Source organism: Bubalus bubalis, chromosome 22 (assembly GCF_019923935.1).
Source record: "Bubalus bubalis isolate 160015118507 breed Murrah chromosome 22, NDDB_SH_1, whole genome shotgun sequence".
Classification (NCBI taxonomy): Eukaryota; Metazoa; Chordata; class Mammalia; order Artiodactyla; family Bovidae; genus Bubalus; species Bubalus bubalis.
The window spans coordinates 57,767,815-57,787,317 of record NC_059178.1 but is presented as its reverse complement, the minus strand read 5'-3'; the positions used below and the strand labels follow the sequence as shown (position 1 = coordinate 57,787,317).

Here is a 19,503-nt window from a genome sequence, read left to right as displayed (position 1 = left end):
GCCTCGCAGTGAACCCCTACACTCGCTGCGGAAGGACTCTGTTACAAATTAACGAACGCCCAGGTCTGACCGGATTGGGAAACCGCGGCGATTTTGATGTGGGGTCGCTGCCCTGCACAAGGTGGACTCTGCGCTGGTCACCCGGCCTGGTCCACGCGATCCTGGACGCTCTGACGCGGGGCCACCGCCTTCGGCGCAGACGCGAGTAAACCCCGCCCCCCGCGCTCTCCTAAACTGTGATTGTGAAGGGCATCTTCTGCAGCCAATCAACACCCGCTCACTGGGCGGGGGCCCGCCGGGTTGGTGGAGAGTGTCGGGCGGGGGCGGGGCCGTTGAGCGACAGGAATTCTGGCCAATCATCAGAGGCCGTGCTTCGGCCACTCCCCTCCTCCGTGCGGGCAGCCCTCCTCAGGAGCCGAGCCGGGCAGCGGGGAATGTCCCAGGACGAGTTCGCAGAGACTCCCGCTCTTCTCCGTCCAGATCTCCTGCTGCCTTTAGGGCCTTAGGCTCGCTGAGTTAAGAAATGGCCGAGGAGTCCAGCAAAGCCGTTAAGTACTACACCCTGGAAGAGATCCAGAAGCACAACAACAGCAAGAGCACCTGGCTGATCCTGCACTACAAAGTGTACGATTTGACCAAATTTTTGGAGGAGGTGAGTTGATGGAGGCAGGATGCCGATCGGGGCTTGGGGGGCTCCCCGCCGAGACTTACCTTTGGGGGCAGGATTGATCTGCGCACGACTCCTCGTGCACACCTGAGTGTGCTCACCCGCGCGGGAGCACCGGGCTCTGCACACCTGGGAGCGCTCCCCTCATCCACACGCCTGTGTCTCTGCCTCCCTTTGTGTGCGCGCTGCCTGAGTGCACACCTGGGAGCGGACCCCGAGTTTGTACCCCTGAGTCTTTGCGCCCGCGTGTTTGTCCCCGGAGGCTGCACCTTCGTGTGCGAACACCTGGGGGCGACCGGAGGTGCATAGGTGCTGCGGCCAGGTGAGCCAGTTTCGCAGACCGCGGCGCGCCCTCATGGGGCTGGAGCCGCTTCCCCGGACCCTGCGCGGGCAGGTGGGAGAGCCCCGCTTCGCACTTCGTGGGGAGCAAAGTCGCACGTGGAATTGAGGGCGCAACCAGGGAGGACTTTTGAAGGTCCTTTTTATCATGAGTTTGCACAGGCCAGGTCTTCATCTAGGACCAGGGTCGTGCCACTTATTATTCCTGGAGTGGATTCCTAATTGGAGCCGGTGCCACTCCACTATCCACGCCCAGTCACCTGTTGTTCACCTAGAAGGCGCCCAGTGATATTTACGGGATCCAGTGCTGACCTTCAGTGAGGCGCAGTCCTGGACTCCTGCGAGCGGCTGGGGTGGGGGTCGGGGGTGAGGGGGCGAGTGGCAGTGAGGAAGCGGGGAGGGACAGACAAGTGAAAAGAGCCAGTGCGACTTCACCCTTAGGCAGCTTTGGGAATTGTAAAGTAGCTGGGTAACTTAGAGGAAAGCAATCCTTTGCCTTGATTCTTTGCATTGATTATACTTTTTTGCAATAAATTCTAAAGGGTTTTTGTCTGCTACCTCTGACTGTTTCGTCACTGTGTGTGTGTGTGTGTGTGGGCGGGGTTCAGTCATAAAATTTTTTTTAAACAATTTTTTATTGGAGTATAATTGCTTTACAATGTTGTGTTAGTCTCTGCTGTACAACCAAGTGAATCAGCTATATGTATACATACATCCCCTCCCTCTTTTTTAAATTTATTTTTAATTGAAGGATAATTGCTTTACAGAATTTTGTTGTTTTCTGTCAACATGTAACACTCTCCTTCATTCCCCCAGACAATAAATGGGAATGTTTAGTGATGGGAATTCTGTACATAGTTTGTGAGAAAAATGAAGATAGAGGCCTGATCTGAGCTGGATCACAATTTGTATCAAAAGACATTTGTTTTGCAGAGAATGCTTAATTTTTTTAAAGGTTGAAGTTGTTTATTAGTAACATATTTTACTGTTAAATTGTTACCAGGTGATGTACCAGAAGATAAAATAGTGTCTTGATGTGGTTAAGAGTGGTTTATAGCAGAGGGTCAGATCTGTCCTATCCCTTCTGCTGAGCGACAGAGCTTATTTGCTATTAGAATTTCTTGAACAATCTTGTATCATAACATCAGGCCTAATTGATGCCAGATGTCTACTTAAAACTGTTCCATCCCCATTCCCAGGGTATGTATAATTGTGGGATTTTAAAATCCAGTGTGTACGTACTTTATTGGTGTCTATAAAAAAAAATAGTATTTATCAAGTGAAAAAGTGAAAATGAAGTCGCTCAGTCGTGTCTGACTCTTTGCGACCCCATGGACCGTAGCCCACCAGGCTCTCCATCTATGGAATTTTCCAGGCAAGAGTACTGGAGTGGGTTGCCATTTCCCTCTCCAGGGAATCTTCCCGACACAGGGATTGAACCCGGGTCTCCCGAACGGCAGGCAGACTCTTTACTGTCTGAGCCACCAGGATATTTTATTTAATGAAGCATTTGACATTTTTTCTTTTTTGTGGGGTCTGTCGTGTTCATTACTGTCTTACTCACCAGATGTCGGTATCATCTCCACCCCCTCACCCCCTTCCCCAAGACAACCAAAAATGTCTCCAACTCTTGTCAAATGTTCCCTTGGGAATAACAAAGTCACTCCCAGTCGAGAATCACTGCCCTAAGGTATATCTTGCATGACTTTTTTTATGGATACATTTCTCAGAAGATAAGAGATTATTAAACTGTACTATAAACCATTTACTCTTATATTTCATTCTTATGAGGCAGAAAAGGAATTGCACAAAGTTTCTAAACAAAACCGGAAGAGATGCAGACCAGCTGTTCAGTGGGTGAATCAGCTGACAGCAGATTCTGTTTCTCACTCAGTTTTTAAGACTCTCTTTAAAAGGAGCTTGGGGAGAACATCTCTCAAGAAAAAAAGTGTGATGGGTCGCATTTATCACTAATATTTGATAACTAATACTTGTAGCTAGGTAACTCAAAACTACTGTTTGCAGTGAGATAAATAAAAACAAATTTTTAGCGTTTCATGTATACCAAACTTTTCTTAATTGCTACTTGGTAAAATGCTCTTTCAGAGCATATTACCTACCTATAACGCATTTTAGTCAGTTCTAGTGAGGTGGATGAACTTAGAGCCTGTTATACAGAGCAAAGTAAGTCAGAAAAACAAACGCTGTGTATTAATGCATATATATATATGTATATATGGAATCTTGAAAAGTGGTATTGATGAACCTATTTGCAGGGAAGGAATGGAGACACAGACAGACAACAGACTTGTGTACACTCGGGAATGGGAAAGAGTGGGACAGGCTGAGAGAGCCGCTTTGAAACATGCACATCACCATATGTAAAGTAGATGGCCAGTGGGCATTTGCTCTTTGACACAGGAAGCTCAAACCTGTGCTCTGTGATAACCTAGAGGATGAGGTGGGAGGTGGTAGGGAGGTTCAACAGGGAGGGGACATATGTATACTATGACTGATTCACGTCACTGTATGGCAGAAACCAATACAATGTCAAAAAGCAGTTATCCTCCAATTAAAAAAAAAATTAGCCTCCCTTGACTTGAGTTTGGAACAGTACTACCCTCTGGTACTAACACCATTCCTTTTGATCAGTGGTCCAGAATCTGCTGAGTTCTTATCGTGGAGACTGTGGAACCTGAGAGGAAAGAGATACCATTTCTATTCTCAAAAGCTTCCGTTTGAGGAAGCAGGAATAACACAGTAAACAATGCAGTGGGCAGGGATTTAAGCACAGAAAGCTGTGCTCCATCAGCCAGAGTCTAGTTCAGTGATGGGGAGTGGACCCGGAGTGGCTGTGTGAGGTGTCAGGCTTGGGCTCTGGTGAGTGGGGCCTAATGTCAGTGGTAACAGATGGGCTCCCAGACCTGGTCTGGGTTAAGGTAAGAACCAGGACAGTGGCTGTGCAGTGGGAGCTCTCAGAAGGGTGAAGGCATGCAGCGAGGAGAGAGGCTCGCCAGCCCGCTCGAGCTGGTCATTGGCAGGCCGGCCTTCCCAGAACCTTGGAGGGGCCAGCCGTTCTATTTGCTGTTACCACTGGTTTCCCTTCTGTATCCATCTCTGATTAATGCCGTGTCATAGTCTCTGGCTTCCTGCCCCCTAGCCCAGCCATCCTAAGATTCCCCGTGACTTCCTGCATCTTAAACACATATCTCATTCAGAGACCTGCAGGGTGCCCTGCTGGTGTTTCACTTCTTCCTAGATTCCTCCTGTTCCATCACTTTATTATTCCAGTGCTGTTTAATTCCATCCCTTCTTCTGAAACAAAGAGCCCGGAAGATCTGTTTCTCCCTGCTTGCCCTGCTCCCTTTCTTTGTCATTTAGAACTCCAGAAATTCATCAAAGTTTTGCATGCTAACTAAAGAATATTCTCTGTGTGTGTGTGTTCAGTTGCTAAGTCTCTCAGTCCAACTCTTTTGTGACCCCATGGACCGTAGCCCGCCAGGCTCCTCTGTCCATGGAATTGTCCAGGCAAGAATACTGGAGTGGGTTGCCATTTCCTCCTCCAGGGGATCTTCTCAATCCAGGGATTAAAACTGTATCTCGTGTCTCCTGCTCTGACAGGCGGATTCTTTACCACTTAGCTCCATCAAAGAATATTTTGCTCTCCCTAATTTACCCAAATATGAAAGAAGTTTGTTTTTTGTTTTTTGCCTTCCTACCTCTAAAGTGGACTTTCAGTCTTGATGGGCTAGATCTCCTTATATATCATAGCTTTATAGGCACGTGTGCATTCCAGTTGAGAAAGTATGTACTGCGATGCATGGAAGGGAGTCCTAGTCTGCGCCTGTGCTCTCTGTCCGTCATGTGCCTTATTTAATGTAAAACAGCAGGATGACAATGGTACCAATTTCTAAGGGTTAAGATAAGAATTAAAATAATGCTGGCTAAACAAACAGCACGACGGCAAGCGTGTGGTCTGCACAGTGAATGCAAACCCCTGTACCTGCGCAAGTCACGGACGGGCATGGCTTCTGTAGCACCCTACGTAGCTGAGTGAGAATATGAGATTGTAGGTGAAGGTGTAAATTTGGCACGTGACGCTGAATTGAAACAAGAGAGTGTTACGAAAGTTATACCCTCTGGTCAAGAGTACCAGTGAAGCTTCTAAGTTGTGCATTGAGCTCCATTTCCTGGAATAATAGTCTTATAAAGCTGTTTTGTTTTCCAGAGAAGAGGAGACACCTGAGAGGGAAGACTGGCTTGCGTTTGCTGGCAATCTGAATAGCAGCAGGTGTTCAGTTACTATCTGACACTGGCTACCACATTGTGAGCCTCGTTGCCCACGTATTTTGAAAAAGGTGGTTTGTGTTTTTTCAATTCTGATTTCTAGTTTTTGAATTCATATTTGTGAAGTTGAGTCTTGTCATTTCTGATTGTGTTGTTAGCAAGGTTAATGATTATAGAACTTTGGGGCCAGGGAGAGAAATGATTTGCTTTTCCCTTTCTGCAGCTGAGGCAATAGCATTTATCCAGGTTTTACCAGTACTGTAGGAGAAGAAAGTATGACTTAATAGATGGCAGTAATATTGCTTTCAGTTCAAGTCATTACAGGTTTCATTTGTAAAACAGACATCTTGAAAAATATTAAGAAGCATAATACTTAGTGTCAAGTTGCCCCCCTTCCTTTATATGATCAAAATGGAAACGTTTCTACAGAATGTTTTCTGGTGAGCTTGGGGCTCTGGTGCTCTGTTTCTGCACCTTAGATGTTGTTTCACAGCTTTCTGCCTCACGGAGCTATCAGCCCCTGACTCACTTGTGCTTTTGGAGTCTTAGGCAGTGTACTTTATAGCAGGTTTTGTTTTAGGGACTTACTTTCTGTGGTTTTCCTCGAATACGGCTACCCACTTTGCAGAGACAAATGGTTCCAAGCCTGGGGGGTCCAGGAACAGAGTGTGGGTGTGGGTGCTTACAACTCAGTGTCTTTAATTTTGAAAAGCACAAAAGACCCTACATCTTTACCCTTGGTAGGACTTTCATATTTAGTACTAAAATCCAAAATGCCTTTGCCTTTCTTCAAGGAAGTTTGATAATGCTCTGAATCTTATACTATTAAAAAGCTACAGTTGCAAATATGTCTTTGAGTATGAAACAGACAGGTTATTATTATTCAACATATGTAGTTTAGTAAGTAGAATTCAGAAAATGTGAAATCCTTTGGAGGAAAATATAAAGGGAGCCCTGTGGTAAAGGTGGTGTAGGCTTCTCGGTAAACGGGCATCAGAGCCTCAGCTCACATGGTGGTGTGAGCCTGAGGGTAGGGCCTCCTGTATAGTTTCTGCTTGTATCTGTGGAACTTTCTGGTGCTTTTGAGAAGAGGGCCCAAGAGTGTTTGTGAGGCTTCTTTGTTTTGAAACAGTAAAAAGAAAAAAATCAAACACTTAACATTGTTGACTTCTGGTTTTTGTTTATCTTTAAGATGGATAGTTCTGACTAAGGGAGAACAGATTATGCCAGCCAGTTTAGATAAGTCAAGGAATAAATAATGGTCATTTCTACTTAGTACAGATATCTATTAAAAGTCCTCGAAAGCCACAGAAGACAGCCAGTAAGTACCAGTTATTATCACGGAGTCAGAACAGCCCCTGTCGCATTAGACATTCATGGGAATGTATTGCGGGGGATTGGGGGTGAGGAAAGCCAGATCTAGTCCTAGTATTATTTTTGAGGTGACCTCAGGCAAGGCAGGTAAATACTTTAAATCATTTTCTTCCTTCCTCCATGGGGAATATCCTGCACCTGCCTGTACTTCAGATTTGTGAACACGGGAAGAAGAATGTGTGTGAAAACACTTGGAAAAAGTATGTTAATATTTTACTTAAAGTTTTCTTATGAAATAAGTGTCATAATTACTTTTTATTCTGCGGTAGGACCAATATTTACTTAGTAGGAACACATCTCAGAATTTACAATGATGTGCTCGCTTCAGCAGCACATATACAGAAATTGCAGTATTAGCCAGTAAATAGGAATGGTTCAAAATACAAATATTCACTAGAAGTATGTCGTTCAGTCACTCAGTCATGTCCAACTCTTAGGGACCCCGTGGACTGCAGCACACCAACCTTCCCTGTTATTCACCATCTCCCAGAGCTTGCTCAAACTCATGTCCATTGAATCAGTGATGCCATCTAACCATCTCATCCTCTGTCGCCCCCTTTTCCTTGTGCCTGCAGTCTTTCCCAGCACCAGGGTCTTTTCCAGTGAGTCAGCTCTTCACATCAGGTGGCCAAAGTATCGGAGCAAAGTATTGGCCTGAGGTAACAGCAAACTAGCTCAGGATTTAAGAAGCAGCGGCTCAAAGCCACAGTTTTGAAGTCGGTTTTCTTGGAAACATTTGCTTCCCTGTGTTTATTCGCGGGCTGCTTGCGTCTTGCACGGAGTCGTGAGCGGGGACCAGGAGGGTGAGTTGGAGAGGTGGGGCTCAGTCTGTGCTGGGCAGGGAGCAGGTGGCCTGTGCTGACGCTGGGAGGATCTGGAAGCTGCGTGGTTCAGGGAGTGGGCGGCCTAACCGCCTAAGGCGTCAGGCGTCCCTGTGCCTGGCGTGCAGGCCGGCAACCAGTGGCCCTTCTGTGGTGAAGGCCCTGTCCTGTCCAGCGTCTACCTGCTTCTTCGAGGGCCTGCTCTTGCTAACCATGGGCAGGCTGTTCACTGAGCTTCATGCAACTCTGTCACAAACTGGCCAGGACACCAAACAGATCCAGCCTGCTCTCAGAAAGTGTTAAGTCATGCTAGTCACACGCCTTCCCCTGGTGGAAGTCCTCAGTGGGTTAACAGTGACGGAGTGGACACTTTCCAAACGTTGGCTGACCCTCAGTGTGTGCTTGATAGAACTCTAAATGCTCTTTGTGTGTACAACCCTCCTTCACACTGATACTTTTACTCCTCGAAACCATCCTTTCAGGTTGGTGGTGGTGGTGGTCATGGCATTCACCTTTTTAAAGCAGGTTGTGGTGGCGGTGGTTGTGGTATTCACCTTTTTAAAGGATAGAAAAAGGTGGCTTGGAACGTTCAGGAACCTGCTCAAAACATTCCACCAGTGACGATCCAACCAGGGTTTACATCTGGGACTAGGACTCCAGGGATTTTGCTAATTCTGTGATTAGGGTGTGAGGACTAAGGTAACTAGCACAGCTTTAAAGGGAAAGAGCCATCCAGGTGGTACACAGTCGCTGTTATTTGCTTTGAGATTTCCTCCGCGGCAACCGCCATCCTGGCGTTCTCCATAGGAAGCAGGGAGAAAGTGAAGGAAAGTCGTGAAAGAATAAAAAGAAAACCTTTGTAAGTCAAAAGGCAAAAGTGTGCTTTTCTCTCCACCCCTGCTGTCATTTTACCGTGTCACCTTCTAGAAGGTGGCGAAACCAGCCGTTCCAGGTTTCCTCAGGGGAGTTTTTTAGTAGATTCTGGGGGAGTCTTCAAGGATGACTCCTTGTGTTAGGATTTGTTCCTAACACAGATGACTTCAGGATAATCTTAAGAAGCTGTATTATTTCAGTCAGGAAGGCTCGGCTCAGGTGCAGAGGGTTATTGTTGTTCTCTGGAGCCCCTCTTAAATAACTGGCCTGGAAGGGCTTGTCCTGCATGGAAATCGGATGCGACTTCTGCTCTGATAAAGCCCTTCTGTGGGTTCAGTGAACACCCTGCCCACCCCTCCCACCCGCTTGCTGATCCTCTGTGCTCTGGGTGGCGCTGTGTTTCCTTGACTGCCAGCACCTCCCCCTGACACACGTGGCTCCTGGGCGCCTCGGGCAGGCCTCTCCCTCCTTCCTTCATGCCATTTCCTGTCTTCATCCTCCTTTCTTAATGACTCTAGTTCTTAGACTGTCTTCCCCTTCAGAGCATGTGTCCTGCAACCCTTGTGGCTCAGTCGGTAAAGAATCTGCCTGCAATGCGGGAGACCCAGGTTCAATCCCTGGGTCAGGAAGATCCCCTGGAGAAGGGACTGGCCGCCTACTCCAGTATTCTTGCCTGCAGAATTCCGTGGACAGAGGAGCCTGGTTGAGCTACAGTCCATATGGTCGCAAAGAGTCAGACATGACTGGGTGACTAACACTTTCACACTTTCACTTTCATCACATTGGTTGTTGCTTTATGAGTTTTCAGTTCAGGTAATTATTAGGTTGTTATTATATGAAAGGATATAATTTCTGGAAGGATGTAAAGAGCTTCATTTTCTGGAAACAGACTGTTGTTTCTCTTCCCGGTGGATGTAGAATAAGGTGCCGCCCCTCTCCTGGTGCAGGAACCTCAGCTGTTGCATTACCACCACCTCGCCCTCCACGCCTTTCTGTGTCCCTAACAAGCGGGGCTTGTTTCTACCCAGAGACTTTGTGCGGCTTCCCTCTGCCTGGTGCGCCCTCCTTCATCACGCACTGCAGGTCGCCGCCCCGTGTCTCTTCCCAGGACGGGGATTTCCTGCCTCAGCCTGTGGTGTCAGAGAGTCCCGGGCTCTGTGTTTTCCACTTTGGCTCGGCTGACTCAGCCAGGGGCACGACTTCAGCTGTGCTGACAGCTCCTGGATTTCTACCTCCAGGTCACAGGGACCGCCCTCCCTCCCTCCTACACTCTGGATTCTTGCGTCCGAAACCCACTTCGTGTCTGCTCTCGGATCTCTGACACGCTTCTCAGGCCCAGCGCGTTAAAGACTGAGCTGACCTTCCCTCTCCCTGCGTGCTCCACTGGCACCTTCCCCGTCTCAGTGATGACAGGCCCATCTGTTTGCGTCCTGTCTAATCCTTTTGTCTGTCTCACACCCACACTTTCCCCAGAGCATTCTGTGTGCTCAGTTTTTATAATGAAGTCAGATCTGACTGGTCTGTCTTCTCCCCTGTGCTGTCTCCCTGCTCTGAGCACCATCACCTCCCGCTTGGCGGCCTTTGCTCCTGACTTTTACTGTCTTATAGTCGAGTGCTATTTAAAGATGTCAGATCATGTCCCTTTCCTGTTTAAACATCTTCAGGGGCTAATTACACCACTCAGTTTACAACTTTGGATATAGCGACAATAATCAAAAAAGTGTGGTGCTGGCCAGAGAGACATGTACACAGATCAGTGGAACAGAGTAGAGAAACCAGAAATAGATGCACATGGATACTTCTGACTTTTGACGGAAATGCAGAAGCAATCTGATGCAGGAAGGGCAGCCTTTTTAACAAATGGTGCTGGAACAATTGGACATCAGTAGTCAAGAATATAAATCTTGACCCAAACATCACACTTTGTATAAAAATTAACCCCACGTAGATCATAGATCTAAATATAAAATTTTTAAAACTTTCAAGAGACTTATGATTAGGCAAAGAGTTCTTAGACATAACAGGGAAAGCATGATCCATAAAAGAAAAAGTGGATAAATTTGACTTCATAAAAATGAAAAACTTCTGTTCTTTAAAAGATGCTGTTAAGAGAATGAAATGACAGAGGCATTGACCAGGAGAAATCTTTTTCTAATCTCATATTTGACAGAAGATATATTTAGAATATATAAAGAATTTTCTAACCTCAACAATAAGGAAACAAATAATCCAAATAGAAGAATGGTGGAAAAGACTTGAACAGACATTTCCTCCAAGAAGACATATGAATGGCAAATGTGAACATGAAAAGATGTCCAACATCACTAGCTGTTGCTGCTGCTGCTGCTAAGTCGCTTCAGTCATGTCCGACTCTGTGCGACCCCATAGACAGCTGCCCACAAGGCTTTGCCATCCCTGGGATTCTCCAGGTAAGAACACTGGAGTGGCTTGCCATTTCCTTCTCCAATGCATGAAAGTGAAAAGTGAAAGTGAAGTCGCTCAGTTGTGTCCAACTCTTAGTGACCCCATGGACTGCAGCCTACCAGGCTCCTCTGTCCGTGGGATTTTCCAGGCAAGAGTACTGGAGTGGGCTGCCATTGCCTTCTCCGTCAGTGGCTGTTAGGGAAATGCAAATTAAAACCACAGCTACTACAACATACCTGTTAGATTGGCTACAGTAAACAAAAAAACTCCAGGTAACCCAGATGCTTGGTGAGGACATGGAAATCCTAAACTGGTCTTGCATTGCTAGTGAGAATACAGAGTGGTACAGACACATTGGAATCAGTGTACACATTTTAAAATCTATGCTAAATGTAGACTTACTATGTGACCCAGCAGTAGGCCTCCTTGACATTAGTCCTAGAGAAAGGAAAACTTACATCCATATAAAAGCCTATATGCAGATCCCAGCAACTAGAACAATGCTGGCACAGAAAGAGGAGTTGACACCGATTAATTGAATGAATAATTAAAAGTTGATAAGTATAAACAATGTCAGACAATAGATACAGAATGGCTGTTGGGCTGGCAGGTTTACTTGTAAAGCCCCAAACTGGAAACAGCTCACATGTTCCTCACTGGGTTCCTGATTAGACTGGTAGATTGTGGAGGGAATACCCCAAACTGGAAATAGCTCACATGTTCCTTGGTGGGTTCCTGGTTAGACTGGTTGACGCGTGGAGGGAATACCACTCAGCAATAAAAAGGGAACAGAGCAACCAGTGGCTCAGTGCTATAGAATCCACCTGCTGCTGCAGGAGACGCAAGGGATGCGGGTTTGATCCCTGGGTTGGGAGTGTCCCCTGGAGAAGGAAATGGCAACCCACTCCAGGATTCTTGCCTGGGAAATCCCATGCACAGAGGAGCCTGGTGGGCTACAGTTCATGGAGTCTCGAAGAGTCAGACACGACTGAGTGAACACCACCACCAAGCCATCTCCAAGGCCCTGTGTCGCTTGGGACCCAGTTGCACCTGTTTCTGTCTCTGGTGTCTCCTCTGGCTGCCGGCGCATCCTGCGTCACACATGCTGATGCCCTTGCTCTTCTGTGAACTTGTCGGGACCCCTCCCCCCATATGGAAGGTTATCCCCCAGATCCCAGCAGGCTTCCTCCTTCACCTGCTCCGCGAGGCCTCTCCTGACCCCCGTTTCCCACTGGCCATCTCCCCAGCCCCCTGCGTTCCTGACCCCACCACCCTGCTCTGGTTTCTCTATTTCCCTATCACCTTCTAACATGTTGTATAATTTACCTATCATGTTTGTGGCTTATCTGTTGCCCTCCTCTGGAATGTATACTCGTGAGTACAGGAGTTTCTTTCTGCTTTATTCCCTGGTTATATCCTAGCAACTGGAACAATGCTGGCACCATAAATATTTATTGAATGAATAAGTAGAAGTTTATAAGTGCAAAATATTAGAAAATCAATGTGGAATGGCTGTTGTTCTAGCTTGGATAATTTCCTGACAGCTTGTTTTATTTCTCTCTTACCTCTAGTTGCCTGCTGTAGCCATTTTTAAAAAAAATTTTTTATGCTAGCTGTAAAAGGAAAGACCAGCCTGAGGATCTGGTGTTGAGGAGGACTGGTTCTGCCCTCAGGCCCCCTCTCTGTCCACCTTGGGTCTCAGCCGTCGCCTGTCCTGTCCTCTCATCTTCTGGCCGTTCCAAGTCCAGGTGGATCCCAGAGGAGGCAGAGGAACAGCCCCTTCTAGATCGTGACCCATCTGCCGCTGGGCTCTCAGCCTCAGTGGCTTTGCTTGTTCTTACGGGGAACGCTGGGTTGAGTCAGCTCACGTGGCATGAGGTGTGTGTTCCAGCCCCTCTCCATGTCTCAGTGTCCCCTGCTCTTGTCCCTCAGAGGCAGACGTGCCCCTACCCCATCCTCTACTCCAAGATCATGACCTCTCCATCAGGGACTTAACGTTCCCTTCAGGGGCCAAAGGAGTTGCTGTGTCTCCAGTGAACTCACTTATATTACCTACTGAGACATGTTTAGTGATGGTAGAATTAAAAATATTGGTCCAGGCACACTGACCGATGTCAAGTTACGCCAAGTTACCTCTGATTCATGGTAAATTTGGAGCCACACATTTACTGTCTCAACGCTAAAAGTAACCATGAATGATTTTGCTTTTTTTTTCATTTTTTCGAGGAGAGAAACTAATAGCATTATATTCGCAGCTCACAGCTGCATTGCTTATCTCTCCTCATCCTGCTGACCTTTAAGAATTGTTTCAGGCAGAAAGTGTTCTTTGTCCTTACGATATGTTGTTTCTGTGAACTCTTGTCATTGGTTCTGTGGCTCAGTAGGATCAAGTCAGTTAATTATTCCGCGGAAATCTCTTGAAGGGCAGGATGGAAAGAAGGGGTCTTTTGGGGTTTGGGGTTTGTTGCTGGATTTGAGTTTGCAGGGTCTGGGTCCTGTGTGAGGTCTATGCAAGGCTCTTTCTGGCAGCATTGAATGGTGTGGTGAATGCCTGTTACACGCCAGGCGTTCTGCTGTTTACGTGATTTAATCTCTGAAGTTTAAGTGGGAGAGGCATTTTGCGATGGAGAAAAGGCAGCTCAGGAAGAGCTGGTACTTTCCTGGGTCGCTCTACCAAGACGTGGCAGGGCTGGACCTTGAATCCGGCTTCCTCTGCTTCCAGCCCAGGCGTCCTTCCATAGCACGTACTGCCTGCCTGGGCTTAGGGGCTGAGACAGCTGAAGACCAAACCACAGCCACAGTGCCGGGGCTTGTGGACGAACAGGGGACCGTGGGAGGGTCTGACTTAACGTTTTGACGAGGGACTTGGGAAAGTGTTACTTATAAAGTGATTGGGAGGTGACGTGCTTGAGTTCCTTTCTAATTGCCTGCGCCCCCCCATCCAATAACAAAAACAAATGAGAAGGTTGTCACACAGGGTGTCTTTATTCAGAATCCAGTTACTTACAGTACCTGCAGTTCCTCCAAGTGCTGCTGTGTCTCTCTCTGGGCTTTTGTGTTCTCCGTTTTCTTTGCATGGACCATCCCCCACCCATTTCCCCTGGCAAACCACCAGAGAACCTTCCACTCCAGAGTACATGCGGCCCCCAGGGGCCCGCTTCTCGCCTCAGGTCTAGGAGCGCTCAGCCCTCCCTCCCTGTGTCCTGGCTCGGCACCTGGCGCTTACGGTGTTTAGCTCTCCCTGTCTGCACGTCACTGCGGTGTGACTCCCTGAGGGGAGGGGCCATGACTTACCCGCCTTGGAAACGACGGAGCCTGGCATGGCGTTTGGCAGATATTTGAGTGAGCAGGCACGTCTCATAAGCCAGCCGGGTGAATGCAAAGATGGGTTTGTATTACATTTCATCTCTCATCTTCAGAGTGAAATGAGGAGAATTACTCCTTGGAAGAAAAGCTATGACCAACCTAGACAGCATATTAAAAAGCAGAGACATTATTTTGCTAACAAAGGTCTGTCTAGTCAAGGCTATGGTTTTTCCATTAGACATGTAGGGATGTGACAGTTGGACCATAGAGAAAGCTGAGCACCAAAGAATTGAAGCTTTTGAACTGTGGTGTTGGAGAAGACTCTTGAGAGTCCTTTGGACAGCAAGGAGATCCAACCAGTCCATCCTAAAGGAGATCAGTCCTGAATATTCATTGGAAGGACTGATGCTGAAGCTGAAACTCCAATACTTTGGCCACATGATGTGAAGAGCTGACTCATTTGAAAAGCCCCTGATGCTTGGAAAGATTGAGGGCAGGAGGAGAAGGGGATGACAGAGGATGAGATGGTTGGATGGTATCACTGACTCGATGGACATGGGTTTAGGTAAACTCTGGGAGTTGGTGATGGACAGAGAGGCCTGGCGTGCTGCAGTTTATGGGGTCGCAAAGAGTCAGACATGACTGAGCTACTGAACTGAACTGACTGAATTCAAATGATGCCTGTGAGCCTCTGGCCTGGGGCTTTGCAGTGAGAAGCTGCACAGAGGCCCAGGGCAGTGCGGACCCAAGGGCCGGCTCCCTCCCCAGTCCCCAGGGAGCAGAGCCGCACAGAGGTCTGAGGGTCCCACCGGCTTGAAGGCCATCACCCTCTGCCTTCTCAGAAAAACAACATCTAGAAATGATAGTGAACATTCAGCTATCTTGTTATTTTTTTTCTAAATCTTATATAAATTGATTGCACTCCAAATGATTGTTTTCATTTTTGGCTTAACTATTGCAGATAACGGATAATCTCTTTAAATAATTTTTTTTTTTTTGCCTAGTCATTGTTTATAGACGGTCTGTTTGTGCCACCTTTTCTGGCAGTGTTAAGTGTTTGGATTGAGGTCTTGTTTAAAACTCCAGAACTGGTGGACTTTGGATCCACATAACATTACATTTACATGGAAAGGGTTTTGCTGCTGTTGTGTTTGTTTGTGCTCAGTTAAGCAAGTCCTCAAAGGGAATGACTTTGACCCAACTGGTACTGCAGTGTGAGTGTACATACCTTGTGGGGTTTTTTTTTACTGGGAAAACCTCACAGCCAGACGGAGCCCTGAGATAGAAGCAGGTCTGTCTTTGTAACCTTCCTTAGTTGGTGAGGCTGAGGAAGGTGGATTTCCTGATGGCTCAGTGGGTAAAGAACCCACCTGCCAATGCAGGAGACACAGGAGATATGGGTTCAGTGCCTGGGTAAGGAAGGAAGGAAATGGTTACCCACTCCAGTATTCTTGCCTGGGAAATCCCATGGAGAGAGGAGCCTGATGGGCTACCGTGTGCTACAGCCTGTGAGCAAAGCACACACGACTGATCACATACTTGGAATAAGCCATGGAGTTCTGCAGCTTTAACCAGGCCACGTGTCTTCTTGGTGAGATTCTTGGAACTTTGGTTGTGAATGAAGCTGGTCATGTAGTTTCTGTCAGTGTGGAGGTAACCCTGATAGCCTTGCTATCTCTCCTAAGAGAAGTAGTCCCACGAACACTTGAGCTCCACCCACACTGAGCACTTTTTTCAGATCAAAACAAATTCTTACCAGTGGGAGTATTTGGAAAGAGGTAGGGTGCATGGGATCATGGCTAGTCTGGCTTTGTAAGTGAAGGGTGACATGCTGGTAATCTGGTTTAAGTGTGTGGGTTTTTCACAGCAGGTAATCAGTGGTGTTTACCTGAAAACACTGGTGTGGCACTGTTAATTAAAGGTGAAGTGAGACTCTAAAGTAGCGCAACATTGCAAATCAACTATATTTCAATTAAAAAAAAAATGAAGTGAGAATCTGAGCTTGTTTCTGTTCAGTTCAGTTCAGTCGCTCAGTCGTGTCCAACTCTTCGCGACCCCATGAATCGCAGCACACCAGGCCTCCCTGTCCATCACCAACACCCAGAGTTCACTCAGACTCACGTCCATCAAGTCAGTGATGCCATCCAGCCATCTCATCCTCTGTTGTCCCCTTCTCCTCCTGCCCCCAATCCCTCCCAGCATCAGAGTCTTTTCCAACAAGTCAACTCTTCGCATGAGGTGGCCAAAGTACTGGAGTTTCAGCTTCAGCATCATTCCCTCCAAAGAAATCCCAGGGCTGATCTCCTTCAGAATGGACTGGTTGGATCTCCTTGCAGTCCAAGGGACTCTCAAGAGTCTTCTCCATCACCATAATTCAAAACCATCAATTCTTTGGCGCTCAGCCTTCTTCACGGTCCAACTCTCACATCCGTACATGACCACAGGAAAAACCATAGCCTTGACTAGACGGACCTTTGTTGGCAAAGTAATGTCTCTGCTTTTGAATATGCTATCTAGGTTGGTCATAACTTTCCTTCCAAGGAGTAAGCGTCTTTTAATTTCATGGCTGCAGTCACCATCTGCAGTGATTTTGGAGCCCCAAAAAATAAAGTCAGCCACTGTTTCCACTGTTTCCCCATCTATTTCCCATGAAGTGATGGGACCGGATGCCATGATCTTTGTTTTCTGAATGTTGAGCTTTAAGCCAACTTTTTCACTCTTCACTTTCACTTTCATCAAGAGGCTTTTGAGTTCCTCTTCACTTTCTGCCATAAGGGTGGTGTCATCTGCATATCTGAGGTTATTGATATTTCTCCCAGCAATCTTGATTCCAGCTTGTGTTTCTTCCAGTCCAGCATTTCTCATGATGTACTCTGCATATAAGTTAAATAATCAGGGTGATAATATACAGCCTTGACGTGCAAAAGACTAAATAAGGCTTAATTCATCATGGATATTTGGAGCCCAGTGAAGAAAAGTTTACCAAGTTCATAGTGTTTTCTTCCTTTTTGAGTTCATTCTTTAGAAATCGAGGGATGCCCCTTTTAGATCATGGAGTACCATACAGACTCTGCCAGGTGAGCAGGTAGCGGGGAAGGGTGCCCTCTCCTTTCCGTTGGCCATCATGTGTCACATTAACATGTTGAGGCTTCCCTTGTCACCTGTCCTCCAACTGGAATGAGCTGTCGTTTCCTTGGTATTCATGTAACACTTTTTGTTTTCTGCCTTATTTGCATTCCTCTCATTTTTGTACATCTGGCAAACCCTTGACTTTGATTCATCCTCAAATTCAAAAGTACAGTTACAACTATGTTATTAGGTAAAGTGTAACCGAAAAGCCTAAGAGACCACTTCTGACCTTTAGTGATTATAAATGGAAGGCTGAAGCCGTAAAACATTTGTTAAATGAGGTCAAGCCACAGCCCTGTATGAGACGGCAGTTTTTATTGCACTGTCGTCATACAGATAAGAGCTTCCTACTCTGACCCTTAATGCCCAAGGTTGGTACAGTGGTCAAACAGGTCATTCTGGATCCTGAAACCTGCCACAGAGAAGAAGAGTGGTTTGGTCTGTGGTCATCTTCAGCTTTTGCAGTGGCCTCTCCTTGAACGAGTCTGTTGACAGAAGCTTTTTCTTCCAAGACAGTTTGGTTTGTGTTGAGCTCCTCCTCTATCCAGTGACCCTTCACTATGGGCCTCCCCACCTTGAAACCAGGCGCTGCCATGGCTGTGGGCGCCCCTCATGCCATCGCTTCTTCTATCATCACCATGCAGAGGAGCACCCTTCTTGACGTACAGCGCTCATCTTTCCTCTCTCTGTCTCTCATACACACACACACACACACACGCATGATGAATAAGTGCTCATGTCTTTCACTGCAAATGAAATCCCTTTCAGTTTCCACCTAGGCTGTCCCTGTCTCTTGAAAAATATTTGCATTGTCCGCAGCTACACTTTCTGATATGATAGCTAATAGACAAAAAGTGGCTACTTAAGTCTGCACTTAGTCACTCAGTCATGTCCGACTCTTTGCAACTCCATGAACTGTAGCTGGCCAGGCTCCTCTGTCCATGGGATTCTCCAGGCAAGAATCCTGGAGTGGGTTGCCATGCCCTCCTCCAGGGGATCTTCCCAACCCAGGAATCGAACCTGGGTCTCCTGCATTGCAGGCAGATTCTTTACCGGCTGAGGTATGAGGAAGTGCCAAGAGAAGCCCGACTTAAGTTTAAATGAATTAAATACAATTTATGTTGTTTCTCAGCTCTATTTTAACTGTTCAGTAGCCACTTGTGAGTAGTGGCTGCCGTATGGACAGTTTAGACCTAGAATATCTCCGTCGCGGACAGCACAGACTGGAGCACCCGCTGCAGCAGCCTTCGTGAACAGCTGCACTTTTGTTGGCTTGTGTCCATACAGCTATGACATCCGTGGGATTGTTTACCTCATAACTCCAAGCCACTTCTGAATTCACATCTGCCTGGAAACCAAATTTCTAATGTCTGCCAATGAAACCACGCTCTGTTATGTTGTTTAGTCGCTCAGTCGTGTCTCATTCTTTGCGACCCCATGGACTGAAGCTTGCCAGGCTCCTCTGTCCATGAGATTTTCCAGCTAAGAATACTGGAGTAGGTAGCAGTTCCCTTCTCCAGAGGATCTTCCCGACCCAGGGATCGAACCCCGGTCTCCTGCACTGCAGGCAGATTCTTTACCAATGAGCCACCAGGGAAGCCCTGCCCTACTGTACTTGTTGATATTTTCTTCACCAAATGTGGCTTTAAAAAGCCATCTGTCACTCACACGAAAACGGAGCTTTCATCACACTTGTAAGAAAAGACGTGGCATCAGAAGTCAGTTGAGAATTAGCACGCTGCTCTGTGACGCGAATGAGGGGAGCTGGGGGAGCACTGGCGGTAGCGCGGTGCCCGTTCACTCCCGCCTCTCGGGGAAAGCGATTAGACTCCTGCTTCAGCAGTGATGCTTGCTACTGCATGCTTAGGCCCCGTCGGGTCGCTCGGGTCACTCAGGAATAGTCAAAACTCGGAGGCTTTATCAGTGAAGGCCGAGGTCTTTCCTGTGTTTTCTCCTTCAGCCTCAAATTCATTGTATGCTTTTTCAGAATCCAATCATGTCAATTTTTCGTGCACTTTTGGGTGTCCCACACAATGCTTTGCACATGGTAGTCATAAATATTTTGATTATATGGACGAACCTATTGGCAGGGCAAGAATAGAGACACAAAGAGAGCAGACCTGTGGACACAGCGGGGGAAAGAGAGGGTCGCGTGAGACACACGTGGCTGTGTGTGAACTAGACAGCTGGTGGGAAGCTGCCGTGTAACACGGGGGCTCAGCCACTGCTCTGGGATGATCTGGAGGGGTGGGATAGGACGGGGCATGGACCGGAGCTTTGAGA

The 19,503-nt window shown here is 47.1% G+C and overlaps 1 protein-coding gene across 5 annotated transcripts in view; it reads left to right on the top strand.

The window, feature by feature from the left end:
• The first annotated feature begins 397 nt into the window (after positions 1–397).
• Positions 398–19,503, top strand: part of LOC102399486 (cytochrome b5) — a 47,202-nt gene continuing 28,096 nt past the window's right edge. For 2 of the 5 annotated variants that reach the window (XM_044934806.2, XM_044934805.2), the window contains exon 1: positions 401–652. In XM_044934806.2, coding sequence (XP_044790741.1) covers positions 524–652 — 129 coding nt within the window. In that variant the 5' untranslated portion in view covers positions 401–523. Of the gene's footprint in view, positions 653–19,503 lie in introns of all 5 variants that reach the window. The other 3 variants (XM_044934804.2, XM_044934803.2, XM_006064651.4) reach the window with 3 other exon arrangements.